Source organism: Henckelia pumila, chromosome 4 (assembly GCF_033568475.1).
Source record: "Henckelia pumila isolate YLH828 chromosome 4, ASM3356847v2, whole genome shotgun sequence".
NCBI lineage: Eukaryota > Viridiplantae > Streptophyta > Magnoliopsida > Lamiales > Gesneriaceae > Henckelia > Henckelia pumila.
The window spans coordinates 131,988,911-132,010,420 of record NC_133123.1 but is presented as its reverse complement, the minus strand read 5'-3'; the positions used below and the strand labels follow the sequence as shown (position 1 = coordinate 132,010,420).

General features: G+C 38.8%; 1 protein-coding gene across 1 annotated transcript; it reads left to right on the top strand.

Annotated features, from left to right (window-relative positions):
• The first annotated feature begins 17,797 nt into the window (after positions 1-17,797).
• On the top strand, positions 17,798-19,839 carry LOC140865925 (monooxygenase 2-like). Its single transcript, XM_073270766.1, has 6 exons — positions 17,798-17,963; positions 18,056-18,205; positions 18,306-18,374; positions 18,634-18,802; positions 18,879-19,104; positions 19,210-19,839. The coding sequence occupies exons 1-6, from the start codon at positions 17,887-17,889 to the stop codon at positions 19,728-19,730; spliced, it is 1,212 nt and encodes a 403-aa protein (XP_073126867.1). The 5' UTR covers positions 17,798-17,886; the 3' UTR covers positions 19,731-19,839.
• Positions 19,840-21,510: the final 1,671 nt, after the last annotated feature.

Sequence of the window (21,510 nt, the reverse complement as noted above, 5' to 3'; positions counted from 1 at the left end):
TATCAGATTGAATATGAATGTTTCGAGTTTGGAAAGCTATATTTCGAATCGGCCAAGAATTGAGCAAAGTTTGTAACTTGTTTTGCCTTGAAATTTGAGATGTGATTGAGCAGATTTTTATGTGAGTTTGTAGCTGATATAAATAGCTTGATATGCTATATTTCAGATTTGTAAAGAAGAGATTCGAACTCGAGACTTTATCGTTTGAGAAACGAGATCGAATAGCTCAAGGTTGAAGTTATGCTACCTTAAAGATGAGATGATGAACTTGAGCAAGTGTGTTTGCTATTCTTTGATGTAGGTTGTTCAGAATTGAAGCAACTATGACTCAACGAAATGAAAGGTATAAGATGACATCGAGATTCAGGGATTTGATACTCGAGAATGATGATTCTTGAGTTATTCCGAACAAATCACATACTTGTTTATTTACTTGTTCTTGAGTTAGAACGTATGATATTATCGATCCATCAGAGGTAGTAGATCTTTGATTTTAATTATGATATGATATGATATCGAATTGATTCTAATGCCAAGGTCAGATGGACCTTATTTTCGAGTATGATGAGACGACGATAGATGGATATCCATATCAAGATCGGATACGAATCTTGATGGCAATGATTTGAGTTGAATCAATTCTTGATAGCGCGCTATATAAATCGTTTGATTTGAAGTCTTGATTTGAAGTTTTGAATTGATATATGTGTTATATTATTCTATCTTTAAATTGAAATGGATATAGTTGACATGTTTATATTTTAACGCATGTATATGTCTTTTATACTGGGAATTATATTTTCACCGGAGTTTATCCAGTTGTTGTCTTGTTTTGTATGTGTACATGATAACAGGTGGGGCAGGAGCTAGTCGGAGATGACATTGATAGCTCGGGAGAGAGTTTTAGAACGTGGTGTCTCGGGTTTGTAGCTGAAAGGTTGTATTGAGTTATGTCAAGCATGTTAGAAAATACTTCAGCTTTGATAGTTAGAAAATATGTTGGATAACTTGTAATAGTTCAATGTTTTATTGGATTTAAAGCTTCTAGTTGATGTAATGCATGCTTGTAAACATGATTAGAACTTGGTATAAATAATTATTCATGTTGTGGACTTGTGTTAGACTTGATAAATCATGAATTGAAAGGATCAAAGTATCAAAGTTTTGCTATAGAAGAACAAGGCATGATTCTGCCCAGACAGCGACCGATCCGCTGTTTTTGACGGACCGAGCACAGCACTGATTTTTTGCCTGCTGTTTTGAGGAATAACAGGGGTGCTCGATCGGCGGTTTTTAACCGACCGAACGCACCCATGTTTGAAAAAAAAATTTGTTTATCTTTGATCCTTTGTTAGTTAATCATGTTTAGTGATTAATTGCTCCTTGTTTTTGATTAGCAACCCGAGGCCACACAACAGGTGGTATCAGAGCGAGAAAATTCTAGACTAAGATAGACGAATACTGAGTGGGGTAGATTGAGTTTTCTTCCTTGCTTATGAGTATACTAGCATGAGATGATTTACTTACATGTTGAATTAGATGTTTTAATTGCTAGTATGATACATGCTTTCGTAATTGTGAACTTAGCACATGATATTGTGTTGTAGTTGAAAAGCATGTCTTTAATATTGAAATATCACATGCTACCTGAATATCTGAAGTGATTGGAAGCAGGTATACTTGAATTCTTTGATCGTACATGCTTGTCTGAATCTCTGAATTGAGTGGAAGCATGTGTATTTGTCTTCAGACATCGGAACTGAGTCTTGATCAGAGGTAAGCTGACGAGGAGAGAACTATGAGGTTGATCATAATATAATGTTGATAAATTTGATAAATTTTCTATATGAGAATAAAGCAAGTGTGATTTTAGACTACAGAAATCACTGCATTGATTAGTCAGTGTAGGAGTTAGGGGAATTGAGAATGACACTTAACTCCTATTGATTTACTCTGTTTGCTGAACACTCTGAAGTACAGATATGCGAAGATTTCAGGCAATACAATGAATGATTATGAAATTATAGAACCTGATTAGGTGATGTATACCTTGATTATGCCATACATATTTTGGATATTTGTCTGAGATTGACTGCAGGTTCAGCTCATGAAAATGAATGACGCATCGCCATAAACTTGAAGTATAAGCGGAAGAGCTTTTTGGCTATTGCTGTCATGAGATTGAGATGACAGGAGACCATCCTATATTGAGGGAGCTGCTTTATCAGCTTCGAGAATTTATTAAACTGGGATTGAGGTAAGATTTAGTATTTTGTTGATTAGCAATACTTGACTTGATTTTGTCAGAAAACCTCGAATCTCTAGCATCATGATAACTCCCTGATATGGAGAATGTCAGAAATTTATATGTAGTGACCCTTACCTGGATCACCTACTAAACAGAACTTAGGCATGCAATTAACTTAATTAAACGGATATCAGAATAAAATTGCGGAAACCATAAACAATATACAATCCCAAGGCAAGGAATCTGTAAATACCCAAATATTATATAACCAGATCGAACAGCTGAATCAATCTAATAACAACAGAATAAAACCTAGGCGAAGCTCCAGCTGGCCAACAACAGTCTAGCCCCTCTTGGATCCACCCGCCTCGTCCAATCGCAAACCTGCCCCATGGAATAGGGTGTCCAGAAACATAGAGTACGAGACGTGAGCATAAAACGCTCAGTACGAGAGTATGAGTATACATGCATGCAAAGTGAACTCCCTATAAACTCGAGATCAAGGATCAGATAACAGAGACAGACCGGGCCCTGGTATGTAGCACGCTGTGCCGTCGCTTCAGGAGGTGGCTCCCATACCATAATACCAGTGGATATGCCGGACCCAAATCGATGGAAGTCCAACCACTAACAGGATAGGGAAAAACCCTACTAACAGACATTTCGAAGGAGATAGCTCAGTATGCAAATGAATGCAGCATAAATCAATGACATATAAACCATGCAGTCACATAATACATGCATACTCAGTCAAGATATCTCGAACAGTACTTTCGTACCTCAAATCAGTGCAAGCTCTACCAACTCTAGGTCCACGCCTATAGTCTGCTCTACACTGCCAAATGATACTACTATCATTATAGTGCTCTAAAAGTCTTAACTAAGCTATTGCATACTCCTAAATATTTATAGGAAGCAAAAGCTATACCTTCATCCGTCGTTAGCCCTTTGATGTCGAGTGCCTCAAAACTAGGCCACAGCTCCGCTACGACACCTGGACTGCTATGCCACTTCCGGATTCCCAACGGGACACCTAGAATTCCCTAGATCTGAGTTAGAAGGCTAAGGAATTGAGAGAGAAGAGGTGATTGGTGCACTTCAAAAATGAGCTCGGCACCCCCTATTTATAGACGGAGTTCGGGCCCTCCGAACTGACTTCGGAGCCCACGAACTGGACTTCGGATCATCCGAACTCAATATTACGTCATTTCTTACATCAGCATGATGAAGTCATCCATGACGACTGTCGGCAGCACGTTCGGAGCGTCCGAACCACTCTTCGGATCGTCCGAACCCTGACTTCGGACCGTCCGAACCTTGACTTCGGAGCCTCCAAACTCGATGACCCTCAAACCATTTTCAAGTGTTCTGAATCCAATTCCGGACTCCGTTAACCCATTAAGAGTTCCCTTAATCATGTTTACTCTTAATTAGTAGGATTAATGAATTGATTAACACTTAATCACTGATTTCGGGTACGGGCTACTACATTCTCCCCCACTTAAGATGTTTCGTCCTCGAAAACAGATCTTAAGTACTGAATGTAAAACAGAAATCAGAAACATTCTTTATTTCAATCAAACGCTTACAGAGTTTACATTAGAATACAACTTAAATCGAAATTAAAATAACTCAGGATGGTCTTCACGCATCCTGTCCTCAAGTTTCCAAGTAGCTTCTTCAGTGCCTCAGCGCTACCACTGAACTAAAACCAGAGGAATGACTTTGTTCCGCAAAACCTTATCCTTATAATCCAGGATACGAATATGTTTCTCAACATAGGTCAAATCCTTGCTCACCTAAACCTCAGACCGCTGCAAAATATGAGACTCATCTGCCATATACCGTCGCAACAGAGATACGTGGAACACGTCGTGAATACTGGAAAGATGCGGTGGCAAAGCTAGTCGATAAGCCAAATCGCCAATGCTCTCCAAGATCTCAAACGGACCGATAAACCTGAGAGACAACTTGCCCTTAAGACCAAATCTGAGAATTCTACGGAAAGGTGACACTCTCAGAAACACTTTCTCCCCGACATCGAACTGTAAAGGCCTACGCTTGGTGTTAGCATAGCTGGCCTAACGATCCTGTGCAGTCTTAATCCGTTTCTTGATCTGATCAACAATGTCTACCGCCTGCTGGATAAACTCCGGTCCCTCAGCCTGTCTCTCCCCCACTTCTTCCCAGAAGAGTGGAGTACGACAAAGTCGTCCGTACAACGCCTCAAAAGATGTCATCCCAATACTAGTATGATAGCTGTTGTTGTACGCGAACTCGATCAATGGCAAATGATCCTGCCAGGCTGAACCAAAATCCATGACGCACGCTCTAAGCATATCCTCCAAAGTACGGATAGTGCGCTCTGACTGACCATCAGTCTTCGGATGATAGGCAGTACTCAAACTGAGAGTAGTACCCATCGCACGCTGAACACTCCCTCAGAATCTAGAAGTAAACCTGGGGTCTCGATCGCTGACAATGCTCACAGGCACTCCATGAAGTCGAACGATCTCCTGAATATACAACCGAGCCATACGATCCACATTGTACTCCCGGCTATAGGCAATGAAATGCGCTGACTTGGTGAGTCGGTCCACCACAACCCAGATAGCATCACAGTTCCTCGGGGATACCGGCAAATGGGTCACAAAGTCCATTGTGATAAACTCCCATTTCCATTCAGGAATAGGCAGACTGTGAAGCAATCCTTCAGGTCGTCGGTGCTCTGCCTTGACCTGTTGACACACCAAACATCTCGAAACAAACTGATAAACATTGCGTTTCATTCCCTTCCACCAGAAACGAGTACATAGATCCTTGTACATCTGTTGCTCCCATGATGAATACTCAACTTAGTGAGATGCGCCTGAGACAAAATCTCCTCTCGCAACTCTTCATCCTGCGAAATCACAAGCCTACCAGACAAACACAGAAATCCATCTGACTGATAATGAAATTCAGACGAGCTACCCTCATTAGCTAGACGAGCTAAATGCTGGGTCTTTGAATCAGACTTCTAAGCATCTCGAATCCGCGAATACAAATCTGGCTCAGATTATATCGCAAACATCTGGATACTCTGCATACCTTTCTTATGCTTGAAAGTATATCCTGAAGTACAATAGTCACTGATCGCACTAGACATCGAACAAGTCTGAAGTGCGGATAGTCGCACCTTGCGACTGAAAGCATCAGCAGTGAGATTAGCAGCTCCCGGATGGTACTTAATCTCGCAATCATAGTCCTTAAGCAAGTCCATCCAACATCTCTGCCTCATGTTCAACTCCGCCTGAGTGAACAAATACTTGAGACTCTTATGGTCGGTGAAGATCTCAAATTTTTCGCCATACAGATAATGACGCCAGATCTTCAAAGCGAACACAATGGCTGCTAACTCCAAATCATGGACTGGGTAGTTGTCCTTGTGAAGTTTCAGCTGTCTAGAAGCGTATGCGATCACATGCCCATTCTGAGTCAGGAGACAACCTAATCCCTGAAGAGAAGCATCAGTGTACACCACATACCCTCCAGATCCTGACGGTAATGCCAACACCGGCGCAGAAGTCAACCACCGTCGAAGCTCACAGAATTTCTCTTCACACTCGGAGGACCACTCGAAATCCACACCCTTGCGGGTATGCTGCGTCTAAGGTCGAGCTAGCTGAGAGAAGTTCATAATGAAGCGACGATAATAACCTTCTAGACCCAAAAAACTACGGATCTCAGCAACCGTCGTCGGACGCGACCAATTAAGCACCGCCTCAATCTTGCTTGGATCAACAGAAATCCCCTCCCTGGATATGATATGGCCAAGAAAGACCACTCGATCCATCCAGAACTCACACTTTCTCATCTTGGCGTACAACTGCTCATCTCGAAGAGTCTGCAGTACCAACCGCAAGTGAGAAACATGCTCTTCCGTATTACGCGAATACACCAAGATGTCGTCAATGAAAACCACGACAAACTTGTCCAAATACTCCCTGAAGACACGGTTCATCAGATCCATGAATATAGCCGGCGCATTAGTCAAACCAAATGGCATCACTAGGAACTCGTAATGCCCATAGCGAGTACGGAATGCAGTCTTGGCTATATCCTGATCTCGGACTCTCAACTGATGATACCCAGATCTCAAGTCAATCTTGGAGTAAACTGAAGTGCCCTACAGCTGATCAAACAAGTCATCAATACGAGGCAACGGATACTTGTTCTTCACAGTGACTCGATTCAGCTGTCGATAGTCAATGCACAGCCGTATCGACCCATCCTTCTTCTTTACAAAAAGAACAGGAGCTCCCCAAGGAGATACACTAGGACGAATTTACCCCTTGTCCAAAAGATCTTGTAGCTGATTCTTCAACTCACGCATCTCTGATGGAGCCAGACGATACGGTGCTCGAGAAATAGGTGAAGTACCCGGCATCAACTCTATGCCAAACTCGACTTCCCTAACAGGAGGAAAACCCGGAATCTCATCAGAAAATACATCTGGAAATTCATCCACAACAGGAATACTCTCTATCTCAACGCTCTCAGCAGACAAATAAACTGCATAGATAAGGTAGCCTTCCCCGCCAGACTCTAGAGCTCGACAGGCTTTCAAAGCTGATACCAAAGGCATCGGGGGTCGCGCTCCCTCTCCATAGAAAAACCAGTTATCACTCCCCTCCGGATGAAAGCGTACTAATCTCTGATAGCAGTCCACTGAAGCTCGATAGGTAGTCAACATATCTATTCCCAGAATGCAATCAAAGTCGTCCATCGCAAGGACCATGAGATTCGCAATCAAAATGTTACCCTCGAATTCTAAAGGGCAACCCATCACTAGACGCTTATCCAAAGCAGATTGGCCCGTCGGAGTAGAAACAGACATCACTACGTCTAGTGCAATGCATGGTAACTTATGCCTTTTAACAAAACGTGCAAAAATGAAGGAATGAGATGCACCAGTGTCAATAAGTACAAGAGCAGGTATACCATAAAGCAGAAATGTACCTGCGATGACTTTCTCATTCTCCTCCACTGCCTGATCATGTCTCAGGGCAAACACCTGGCCAAAAGCTCGTGGCCTCAAATAAGAACTCTCAGCAGGCTGTCCCTGTGACCTCTGCTAAACGGTGGCCTAAGAACCAGATCTTGAACCAGAACCACCTCCCCCAGATAGTGGACAATCCCTCCGGATATGACCAGTCTCTCCACAACGGAAACAAGCTCCAGAAGCTCTACGGCACTTGTCGGATGGATGGTTCTTCCCACAGTGATCACACTTGTCCTTCCTACCGAAACGGACAACACCAGCAGAGCCAGAGGAAGAAGAAGTAGATCGAGACTTCTTGAAAGATTGGGCACGGGGACCCAAAGAAATAGCAGGTCTCGACTTAGAGAAAGACCTGTTCCGCCGAATGCTGTCCTCTGCCTGGTGACAACGGCTCACCAAACCCTCGTAGTACATGTCATCGCCAACCGCCACACGCTCGTGGATCTCAGGGTTAAGGCCCTGAAGGAACAGATTATACTTCATCCCAGAGCTGTCAGCAATCTCGGGGCAATAGGATAGCAGATCAAAGAACTTCTGTTGATACTCATCAATAGACATTGCTCCCTGTCGCAGACTCAGTAGCTCGCCCGCCTTCGACTGACGGAGTGCAGGAGGAAAATACAGCTTCTGAAAAGCTGTGCGGAACTCGGCCTAGGTGGCCACTCCTCTCGCCGCAACAAAAGGTGCATAAGTAAAACTCCACCACCTGCGCGCACGTCCATCCAGAAGATAACCAAGGGTCTCCATCTTCTGCTCCTTGGTGCATTGGAAAGTCTGAAAAGTCATCTCCATGCGGTCTAACCAGTTCTCCGCATCCTCCGGAGACTCACCTCCAACCAAGGGCTTAGGCCCCATCTGCAAGAATCGACGTACACTGAAACGGTCCTCATCTTGATGACGATGGCGGCGTTCCCGACGAGGCTCCCGGTCGGCATCACCCCAACGCCCACCAATACTGCTATGAGAACTCTGGTCGTCACGATCTGCCATCTACAAAATTAACCTAACGGTTATCTTATGTAGAATCTAAATCCCAAGAATATTTTGCATGCTCTGATACCATAAATGTAGTGACCCTTACCTGGATCATCTACTAAACAGAACTTAGGCATGCAATTAACTTAATTAAACGGATATCAGAATAAAATTGCGGAAACCATAAACAATATACAATCCCAAGACAAGGAATCTGTAAATACCCAAATATTATACAACCAGATCGAACAGCTGAATCAATCTAATAACAACAGAATAAAAATTAGGCGAAGCTCCAGCTGGCCAACAACTATCTAGCCCCTCTTGGATCCACCCGCCTCGTCCAATCGCAAACCTTCCCCATGTAATAGGGTGTCCAGAAACACAGAGTACGAGACGTGAGCATAAAACGCTCAGTACGAGAGTATGAGTATACATGCATGCAAAGTGAACTCCCTATAAACTCGAGGTCAAGGATCAGATAACAGAGACAGACCGGGCCCTGGTATGTAGCACGCTGTGCCGTCGCTTCAGGAGGTGGCTCCCATACCATAATACCAGTGGATATGCCGGACCCAAATCGATGGAAGTCTAACCACTAACAGGATAGGAAAAAACCCTACTAACAGACATCTCGAAGGAGATAGCTCAGTATGCAAATGAATGCAGCATAAATCAATGACATATAAACCATGCAGTCACATAATACATGCATACTCAGTCAGGATATCTCGAACAGTACTTTCGTACCTCAAATCAGTGCAAGCTCTACCAACTCTAGGTCCACGCGTATAGTCTTCTCTACACTGCCAAATGATACTACTATCATTATAGTGCTCTAAAAGCCTTAACTAAGCTATTGCATACTCCTAAATATTTATAAGAAGCAAAAGCTATACCTTCGTCCGTCGTTAGCCCTTTGATGTCGAGTGCCTCAAAACTAGGCCACAGCTCCGCTACGACGCCTGGACTGCTATGCCACTTTCGGATTCCCAACGGGACGCCTAGAATTCCCTAGATCTGAGTTAGAAGGCTAAGAAATTGAGAGAGAAGAGGTGATTGGTGCACTTCAAAAATGAGCTCGGCACCCCCTATTTATAGACAGAGTTCGGGCCCTCCGAACTGACTTCGGAGCCTCCGAACATGTTCGGATCGTTTGAACTGGACTTAGGATCATCCGAAATCAATATTACATCATTGCTTACGTTAGCATGATGACGTCATCCATGACGACTGTCGGCAGCACGTTCGAAGCGTCCGAACCACTCTTCGGATCGTCCGAACCCTGACTTCGGACCGTCTGAACCTTGACTTCGGAGCCTCCAAACTCGATGACCCTCAAACCATTTTCAAGTGTTCTGAATCCAATTTCGGACTCCGTTAACCCATTAAGAGTTCCCTTAATCACGTTTACTCTTAATTAGTAGGATTAATGAATTGATTAATACTTAATCACTGATTTCGGGTACGGGCTACTACATTATAGCACTTCAAGATATGGTAAGACTTTGCCATCTTTGAATGGAATTTCGAATTCTTTTGAATTGATTAATTCAGGTATATGTTGTAGGCTTTGGAATGATGTGTAAAACACTCGGATACCAAAGCTAACGATTTGCAACATTTTATCCTGAATAAATGATTCGTCTTATCTCTACTGCTCAACATTGAGATATACCAGGTAAGGCATTAAATTTATGATGTCTTTGGGATTAAGATAGATGATTATATCAATATGATGGATATACAGATTTTGTTTAGCTAATTAGCTCTGAGATGAGTTGATTATGCTAAATTGATTGCTTCTGAAGAAGTGCATACTACCATCAAACCAGGGAAAAGTTCGTTTAAATGGATTGAAATATACTGACTGATATGATATTGCTTTTAACATGATGGATGTTAAGAGTGAATTTTACATGGCAATGTATGAACTAAAATGACTCGAAAAGATAGTGAATGAAATGGGAGAATGAAGCTAACATGTTTCTCCGTTACTTCTCGAGAAGAAGAAAATGAATTTTGATGTTCCTTGCTGAAGTGGTAATGATTGAGGTGAAGAACAATAGCGAATTCAGTTACTGTTGAGCCTTTTTGTAAGTATTTGATGATCTTATTTGATGCATGCATTTTGTGATTCGCATGCTATTGACTCCTTAATGAATTACATGATCTTTTCGAATCTTCTTTCTATTCAGTATCGATTATTAAATCTCAATTCTGGACATTGAAATGACATGAGGTGAACTTTGAATACTTGAATCCTTCAATTTGAATTCTTTCTGGTAATCTGGAGTTCATGCGATACTATTTGAATATGCCTTAGGACGGTGTCCTAATTGATTAGTGTGTGTAGATATCTCATCGTAAAGCCACGCTGTCAACCTTGATTTGGGGTATATGGGGAATAGTACTGATATGAACTTGGATCACCGATGTGATTATTTTTCCTTGACTCATATTCTTTGATTTATTGAGCCTTGATTTGATTTTCACCTCGAGTTTTGAACTGCAAGTGAGTTGTTTCACTTAGCAAAGATTATCGTCCAGAATTTATTTGATTTTACGATCCGACTTTGATCGATATCCTTTGATGTTATCTGATTCTTGATTTCAAATCGATTTTCATTGGCCATTGTTATGCTATCTTTCATCGAATTGGATATATTGATTCCATATATCCTGATATTTTTGGCTCGTAACTGATAGAGACTGATAACATTACTCGATTTGAGTGTTTGATGAATATCAACTTGAAGCTTAAACAACATTGATATGAGATCAAACGAGTAGAATTTTATTGAGAATACTAAATTACGATGTGAGATAAGACAATGAATCAGAATGAATGAAATTGAAGTGAATATTCTGTTGATTGTGCTCGATATTCTTGATATGGAATATCAGATTCTGAAAAAGCACAGTACCACAGATTGAATATCAATTCAAGTGTCTCCAATGTGTATGAATGATTGGGAAATCAGTACTGATAAACTAAATTGAAAGCAGATACGACAGAATTGACTTTGAAATATTTCAATTTCCAATAAATGAAGTAGAAAAGAAGAGATCAGATGATCTATGAAACAGATTACACCTATCGAGTCGAAATATGAGCACCTATTTGAAAGATTGTCGTTTCTCATTACTCGAATCATCATGAGTTTGAGATTTGAAGTCGAGTATATTTCGACAAATTTAAGAATGTGCTGTATTAGATGTGATACAAATATAAATAGCTAGCCGTGAAGAAGATACTGATGTTATGAGATTTCAGGAATTGATTGCAATCTATAGTTGAGATTGAGACTATAGGTTTATTTGATGGATTGTGGCATTGATGTTTTTGAATTCTGAGTATTTGGTTGAATGTGATTGCATTGTACCATCCTTGATTGATGGATTGTCTGAGATGACTATCCAAAGTTTGAGGAAATGCTTAGAACTTTAGTATCTGATTCGATACTATTTGATTGATTTTGCCACTTGATTATGATAATTCATGTGACAGCTATTTGAGATGAGAAGAAAATCAGAATTTCTTTGTATTGAGATAGAATTTGTGAAGTGTCAACTATCAGACCCGATATGGTTTTAAAACATATACAGAAATTGAAGACTGAATTGGATAGATTATGAACAGAACATATTAGATGAAGTTGAGAATTGAATGTTGTTAAAGTTGCAACAGAATGTTCAGTGAGACATGTTTGTTCTGAAGCATCGTTTCCTTCTGAAAGAGATTCCAGAAATGATCTAATAATGGATTCTCATGAGTATATATCCAGAGATGATAATTTAACTCATTGATGTATACGTTATCTTGTATTAAGTGTTGATATATGAGACATGATTCTTGATCTTCATGTGTCAACTGAAGAACATCAGCTACATTTGTATCTGAGAACTGTATTCAGAAGAGGCCGATCAGCCTTTGAGCTAATCTGAATAATTGATACTGATTTTGATTAGAGAAAGAACAGTTTACATGTGAAATCAGTTAATGATTACTGAAAATATAAAATAAATATGAGTACAGAAGTTATCAGACGATTGAAGAAGAAAAGACATTTCTACCTTACAGCATTGAATGAAGAATGGATACTGATCTTGAAGCTGTAAGTGAGATGACAGTATAGATTGGATATATGTTCTTTGCAGAACAATATAGTAAAAGAAATATGTCATCATCAAAGATGAATTACACTGTCTACAATGTTAGCCAGAGTTGAGGAATTGATTGTACTCCATATTAAAACGATCAGATATGGGTTATGTGTCTAAGATAAGGAAATATCCGTGATGTTCTTCCTATGTATTTTAATCAGTCAAGACAGAGTCTGATATGATTCTGAGCTACATCGAATATGTGATAGATCCTTGACTGAGCAAAAGTACAAAAGATGATAGACACAGAATGAAGAGAGAAACTGGAAAGAGATTATGAAGTGATAGAAGATGTTCGAGATGGATGATTGAAGTGAGAATTACTTCGGCTAATCATTCAGTTTATCAGATTTGATAGACCGATTGAATGTGATTTCGAGGACGAAATCATTCCTTAGAGGGGAGGAAATGTAAGGCCCTAAAAATATTAAGTTATTAATTATGAAATTTGAGATTTCAATTCTATAATTTGGGAAAATATCAATTTGATAATTGATGAAACTTAGAGATTTAATTTTCGAGCTGGAAATATTTAATTTAAAAATTTACGGATTTGAGATTTAAATTTCGGGATTCTTAAATTAAAATATGGAAATATTGAAATTTAATATTTATGGAATTTAAGAATTAAATTCCGAGTTCCGAGAATGAAAGAAGATTTAATTCGACGGTGAAATCCGAGCAGGGATAAATTTGCAAATATAAAGAAGTTCAAGGACTAAAATACGATAAAGTTCGAAATTATTTAATTTTGATTCAAGATTATTTAATTTGAGAATATTTAGAGTTTTGAATTAAATTCTTATATTCTTAAATTATTTAGGATTGAAATTGAATTAAATCGCTTGTCCGGGATTAGTTTGCAAATAGGCCAAAGTTGAGGGACCAAAATGAAATTTCCTTGCAAGTGGCTTGTATACGTGTAAAAGGCATAGAATGGATCAGAATGATTCAGCCAAATTCAGAATTAAGTCGAAGAAGCAAGAAAATAAGAAGAAAAGCCATGACCGTCCGTTCAAACTTCGATAACTTTTGATCCGGTTATCCGATTTCAATTCCGTGAGTTGCGTTGCGATCCTTGCGATGAGAGATTCAATTTGTTGTAAATTTTTCTTCTGTTCCAGCATAATTTTGAAACGTGAAAGTTGGCAGAAATCATAAACAAGCATGAATATGTATTTGGAGTTTTTATGCATTACCGTATCGAACTCGGAATGAAGAACGGTTCTCGGTTTGATTGTTGTGCATTGTCCAGCTTACGTTTGAGATTATGCCTGTTTAATATGCTGGTTTTTGATGTTATGTAGCTGGTATGGTCATGTATATGAAGCTGATATGATGTTAGATTGAATTCGAGATTGTTTCGGTTACCGATTTTATACCGTTATGCCGTCGGTTCAAGACTTTGATCATGTTTGAGTTTATAGTGCTTGAACTGAGTTAGATATGAGTTGTTTGCATATATATGCAGCATGTTTACACTTCATATCAGATTGAATATGAATGTTTCGAGTTCGGAAAGCTATATTTCGAATCGGCCAAGAATTGAGCAAAGTTTGTAACTTGTTTTGCCTTGAAGTTTGAGATGTGATTGAGCAGATTTTTATGTGAGTTTGTACCTGATATAAATAGCTTGATATGCTATATTTCAGATTTGTAAAGAAGAGATTCGGACTCGAGACTTTATCGTTTGAGAAACGAGATCGAATAGCTCAAGATTGAAGTTATGCTACCTTGAAGATGAGATGATGAACTTGAGCAAGTGTTTTTGCTATTCTTTGATGTAGGTTGTTCAGAGTTGAAGCAACTATGACTCAACGAAATGAAAGGTATAAGATGACATCGAGAGTCAGGGATTTGATACTCGAGAATGATGATTCTTGAGTTATTGCGAGCAAATCACATACTTGTTTATTTACTTGTTCTTGAGTTAGAACGTATGATATTGTCGATCCATCACAGGTAGTAGATCTTTGATTTTGATTATGATATGATATGATATCGAATTGATTCTAATGCCAAGGTCAGATGGACCTTATTTTCGAGTCTGATGAGACGACGATAGATGGATATCCATGTCAAGATCGGATACGAATCTTGATGGCAATGATTTGAGTTGAATCAATTCTTGATAGCGCACTATATAAATCGTTTGATTTGAAGTCTTGATTTGAAGTTTTGAATTGATATATGCGTTATATTATTCTATCTTTGAATTGAAATGGATAGAGTTGACATGTTTATATTTTAACGCATGTATATGTCTTTTATACTAGGAATTATATTCTCACCGGAGTTTATCCGGCTGTTTTCTTGTTTTGTATGTGTGCATGACAACAGGTGGGGCAGGAGCTAGTCGGAGATGACATTGATAGCTCGGGAGAGAGTTTTAGAACGTGGTGTCTCGAGTTTGTAGCTGAAAGGTTGTATTGTGTTCTGTCAAGCATGTTAGAAAATACTTCAGCTTTGATAGTTAGAAAATATGTTGGATAACTTGTAATAGTTCAATGTTTTATTGGATTTAAAGCTTCTAGTTGATGTAATGCATGCTTGTAAACATGATTAGAACTTGGTATAAATGATTATTCATGTTGTGGACTTGTGTTAGACTTGATAAATCATGAATTGAAAGGACCAAAGGATCAAAGTTTTGCTATAGAAGAACAGGGAATGATTCTGCCCAGACAACGACCGATTCGCTGTTTCTGACGGACCGAGCGCAGCACTGATTTCTGGCCTGCTGTTTTGAGGAATAACAGGGGCGCTCGATCGGCGGTTTTTAACCGATCGAGCGCACCCATGTTTGAAAAAAAAATTGTTTATCTTTGATCTTTTGTTTGTTAATCATGTTTAGTGATTAATTGCCCCTTGTTTTTTTATTAGCAACCCGTAGGGGTGGGCGCGGGTCGGGTTTCATCGGATCGGGTACCCGACATTTCGGGTAGTCATTTTGACTACTCGAACCCGATCCGAATAAATCGGGTACCCGATTGTCAGGTACCCGATTTTTTCGGGTAAGGTCAGGTACCACCCTGTAATATTTTTTTTTTTTTTTTTTTGATGAATGTGAAAATTAAAAACAATACATATATTTATGATTGTGAGCTACTTCCACCCTCATATATTTACTTATTTTTCATAAGTTTTGAAAAAAAAAATTCTCAACTATATCAAACAATAAAATAATCGATATCTATGGAAAATCAAATTAAAAAATCATCATTTCTCAATAGATGTATGTATACCCAATCCAAAAAAAATGAACAACCATTTTAGTTGAGAGCAATATAATGAAAATGGAGAGGATATGTTTTTGAATAATAGATACTAATATATATTGAATTTTTTTTTTAAAAAAAAAAATTTGTCGAGTTTTGTCGGGTACCCGAATCCGATCGGGTAGTAATTATACTACCCGACACCAACCCAAAAAGCAACCCGAACCCGATTTTTTTTAAAAGTAACCGACCCGATCGGTTTTTACCCGATCGGGTCGGGTCGGGTACCCGATACCCGACCCCAAACGCCCACCCCTAGCAACCCGAGGCCCCACAGTTCGTTTCCTTTTTGTGCAGCATCGTGACTACAACTGTCATTTCTGGTGATATCATTGCAGACATGCCTATTAATAGAGTAGGCTTGGAGTAAGTACTAGGTACTATGGTTTTCTAGTCAATCGCTTGATATTCGGTGGACTTTAAGGCACCGTTCTGTTCACAGTATTACTAATATATGTATAATTTATCTCATCATATCTCATGTTCTTCTCATCATATTATTTATCCATATATTAACTATTTATTTTACATCAATCAAATCATTAATTATTTATCTCACATCAATCAAATCATTGAATTTAAATTAGTATATTACCCCTTATAAATAATATAATTTTTATTATATTTATTATTAAAAGGACAAAATAGTCATTTAACATTTTTATATAAAATTTAATCAATCAAATCAAATAAACTATAATCAATCAATCAAATCCAATACTATTTTAACTATCATTTCTTATTTATTTTTTATTACATTATACTACTTATATATATATTACTTATATCATACCTCAAACCAAACGGTGCCTAGATGATTTTCTATTAAAAGTCATCAATCTGAGTGTAATTTTTTTTTTTTGAAAAGAATCTGAGTGTAATCTTGGTTGGAAGGATTTGTTCTGTTTATATAAATGGTGATATGCAGGGGTGACTCAGACTTTGTCGATAGAAAGACGCTGCTGAAAACACTGAAAAATGAACTTCCAAGGGGGACAATCAAGTTCCTCCAAAGTCTTTGCATATGGTGGATGGAACCATTCTAAAAGCCAAGGTGGGATCTATGTTACTTTTTGTTTTGGAGGGATGACAAAATGTTGTTACAATATATATGATAATGAAGTCAAAAATTTTAAATATAAATGAAAATTTTAAATGGTAAGTGAAAAAAAAGGAAGATTTATGGAATATTTTTCAATTAGAAATCCATTCAAAATTTTTTGGTATGGTGAAGAATTTTTAAATTTTTATAGTTGTACATAATGTTTTGATATTTGTTCTAAAGAATTCCAAAAAAATATGTGGAAAAATATTGACATTTTGGATATCTATAAACTTTCATATAGTTTTAAAAAAGTTTGAATACCACTAGACTTTGTAGAATTATAATGAATTCTAGTTTGAATAACACTAAACTTTTGTAGAGTGTTAGAAATGAGACTTGGACCTAACTCACCTCAAAAGCTAGCTCACGAGGTGAGGATTGTCCTTGTCTATACAAAGGGCTCGCAGGCACTCTATCCTATCAATGTGGGACAATATTTCAACACACACGCCCAGGAATGAACATCTGGAGCGTGGAGATATTAACGGGTGACCTAAACGTCCAGGAATGAACATCTGGAGCTTGAAAATTAGCCCAATTATGGGCGGTCTAACACACGGAGGGCCTGGGCTTTGATACCATGTTAGAAATGAGATTTGGACCTAACTCACTTCAAAAGCTAGCTCAAGAGGTGAGGATTATCCTTGTCTATACAAAGGGCTCTCAGGTACTCTATCGTATCAATGTGGGACAATATTTCAACATAAAGTATATAAGTGTCTAGATTGAATACATCAAAACTTTTAAACGCTACAAAAAAAATTTGAAAGTCAGTGACATAAGTCAATGAATGTCATTGATTGAATACACCTAGTCAAATTTAATTTAAAAAAAATTAAAATCTAATTTGACTATTATGTACCCCGAGAGTTATTTTACGTATACGGCAATCAAATTTGGTAAGTACTAAGTAGCAAATGCATACTGTGAGTCTGTGAAGTGGACCCTATTGATGTAAGAGCGTGCGAGTTTGCGGTTGCCATAGACGACTTCTCTTCATCTTCTATCCACTGTATATATATATATATTCTGGGAAACTGAAACTCTAATAATAATAATAATAATAATAATGGAAGGTGTGGAGGGTGATGTGGTGATTGTGGGCGCTGGAATTGCTGGCCTAGCAACAGCCTCGGGGCTTCACAGGTATCTTTGATTTCACGATCTAAAATTAATCATGGGTTCTAACAAAGATCGAATCTTTTTTTAGTTTGTAAACAATATGATTGATTTGACAGATTGGGAATCCCGAGTTTGGTGCTGGAATCGGCACATTCCTTGAGAACGACAGGATACTATCTTGGAATGTGGCCAAATGCTTGGAAGGCAATTGATGCACTTGGTGGCATTGGACAAATCCTTCGTGCAAAACACACACAGCTTACTGGGTGACTCTACTACCCGATCGAGTGTTAATTTTCCAAACTCGTTCGCATTGTTTACTCCCTTGTAGGTTTCTGAAGAATCGTGTGTTTCCATTTTGTGCAGCATCGTGACTACTTCTGTAGTTTCTGGTGAGATCACTGCAGACAGGCCTATTAAACCCGCAGACTTGGAGTAAGTAGTACTTTGGTTTGTTTGACAATCGGTGGATTTCTTTTTAAAGCCATCAATCAATTCAGAGTGTAATCTTGGTTGTTCTGTTTATATAATCTGGTGATATCGTTGTAGACCTGCCTATTATACCAGCAGACTCGAAGTGAGTAATATGGATTTCTAGTCTTCGCTTGTATCGATGGATTTCAAATGATATCTATTAAAAGTCATCGATCAGAGTTGCAAGGATTCTATCTATATAAATGGGTAATATATGCAGGGGTGATTCGGGCTTGTACGCGGTAAATAGAAAGACGCTGCTAGAAACACTGGAAAATGAACTTCCAAGGGGGACCATCAAGTATTCCTCCAAAGTGGTTCAAATTGAAGATAATTCAGATGGCTTCAAGTCTGTTCATTTGGCTGATGGAACCATTGTAAAAGCCAAGGTAGGATCTATGTTATTGGCTACTTGGAAATGAAATGAAATACTGATTAAGCCAAGTTAGTTTTTGGTGTATGTAGGTGTTGATTGGGTGTGATGGAGTGAACTCTGTTGTGGCCAAATATCTAGGCCTGAGTAAAGCTTCTTCGGCAGGTCGATCATCGGTTAGGAGCTTCGTAGAATTTAAGAACGGTCATGGATTGGAACCCAAGGTTATGCTATTCTTCGGAAAGGGTGTCAGATTTGGTGTCATACCATGTGATGATCGCTGCGTTTATTGGTTTTACTCCTTTCGTCCCCCTCAAGGTGTAACACACACACACACACACATGTTCTTTCAAATGAAAAACTTATGCTTGAAAGTAATAAATCTTGAAAGAGCTGAGATTGTATTTTTCTGATATTATGCAGACAAAGAAATAGTAGAAGATGGAATGAAGCTTAAACAGCACATCGTCAGCAGTCTTGGAAAAGTTCCTGATAAGATCAGAAGTGTGTTCGAAGAAACCGATGCAACAAATCTCGAATACTCCCCCTTAAGATTTAGACATCCTTGGAATCTGGTGTGGGGAAACATAAGCAAGGGAAATGTTTGCGTGGCCGGCGACGCTTTCCATCCTATGACACCTGATATAGCCCAAGGGGGTTGTTCGGCACTTGAAGACAGTATCGTTTTGGCCAGGGTTCTCGCCGCTGCCTTGAGGGGAGAATTGCCGGAGAACGAGAAGCAAAGAATCCAAAAAGGGTTGGAAAATTATGCAAAGGAGAGGAGATGGAGAAGCATTGATCTTGTTTGGTCAGCATATATGTTCGGTTCAGTACATATGTGGGATGGGGTTGTGTTGAGTTTCATCAGAGACCGTGTATTGGCTAAGTTCCTGGGTGGCCTTGTCCTGAAGAAAGCTTCTTTTGATTGTGGCAAACTTAATTAGCAGCAACACCTAAAAAGTTTGATAAAAATTGTCTTTCTTTGAAAATGGGGTTGGCCTCAGTGAATTATTTAATAAATAATTCGAGTAATATATAATTTAATTATAATTATTCAATTCGTTCTAGACTTCTAGTTTATAAAATAATATAGCATACACTTGTGCCTCAATAAGATAAAATGATCAACTTCATCATTTAGGCAGTGACCTTAAAGTAAATAAGTTGGTGTGATGTAAGTAGATATGAACTGAACACAATTAATTAAAGTTTATATATAAGGGTTATGGCAAAAAAAAATTATGTTTTTTTTTTTCAGATTTTCATATGAACATCGGAAGAAAAAAGAATTAAAAAAAAGTTGCAAGTTGGAGCTGACGTCCAGAAATGATCTCTTACACACAATTGTGCAGGGATACATTTTTTTTTTGAAGAGAAACAAACATGAACATTAAGATAGTAGGTCTTGAATTACAACATCATAAAGCCAAACCGGTAGTGTACCATCTACCCAATCAAAGCTCGAAGAGTTAGATAAAACTTTATGAGCAAGAAGATGAAAGACTTTGTTGGCCGAGCGTCGCATATGCTGTAATGAATTAAATTGAGGAGGCTCAAGCATTGAATGCACTTCCAATGCAACCACGCCTTCTGAACTCCGATCATCTTCTGGGAATTTGATTGCTTGCACAGCTTCCGAAGAATCTGAAAAAATACATATTTTCTCCAATCCTAATTGCAAACACAAATCCATGCCAAATTTGATTGCAACTAGTTCTGCCCCTTTAATTGACCCAGGGTTCCTTATGCATTTGGCAGCTGCCCCTCTAACCATTCCAAATTCATCTCTCACCACAGCTCCCACACTGAATCTATTATTTCTCAAATTATAATCTGCATCTACATCCAATCTGAAATTATTTGAAGTCGGAGGCTGCCAATGATCGGTCATAGAAATCCCATCCAAAACAGCCGGAACAACAGATAGGCTATTGCAAGTGCGATAACTTTCCAGAAAATTATAAACCCAACTAATATCAGCTTCAAAAAACTTTACTGAGCCATCATAGAGAAACTTGCAAATTAGAGACCATAAAGCCCAGGCAATCGTAACAAAAACTTCGAACTCCCCTTGCTTCACAATTTTTGATAAATACTCGGCACACTCAAAGAACGATGCTGCGCGATGAGACTTCAAATGAAACCAAAAAACGATGCTGCGCGATGAGACTTCAAATGAAACCAAAAAGCAGTATTTTTCCAAGCTTTTTTTATACGAGAGCAAAACAACAAACAATGACTTGTTGAAGCAAAATGGAATTTGCATAAAGGACACATACCATCAATCGGGACATGGTGCTGCATAAGATTTCCAGCAGTACTAGGTATCAGATTCTTAGTGGCTCGCCATAAGAAAATTCGAATTTTAGGAGGTATATAAAGCTTCCAAACAAAATTCCACCAAGAAGAATCGGTCAGCCTCGATTGAAAAGGTGGAGGAGTCAAACTGCTTGTTTCCCAAAGATAACCACTTTTAACAGTGTATTTCCCATTTTTAGTACCCATCCAAAGTCGAACATCGTCATTTCCCCTTCGGTTGAGATTGATGTTAAGAATTTCTTCCGCTTCATGAATAGGAAACACTTGTCGCACATAGTTCTCATTCCAAACCCCCGTCGTTGTAATCAAATTCGCCACTGTAAAATCCGTTTCTAACTTTCTATAGACTGAAAAGAGCAGCTTTTAAAACCGTGTAATCCTGGAATCCATGGGTCTGATTTGGCC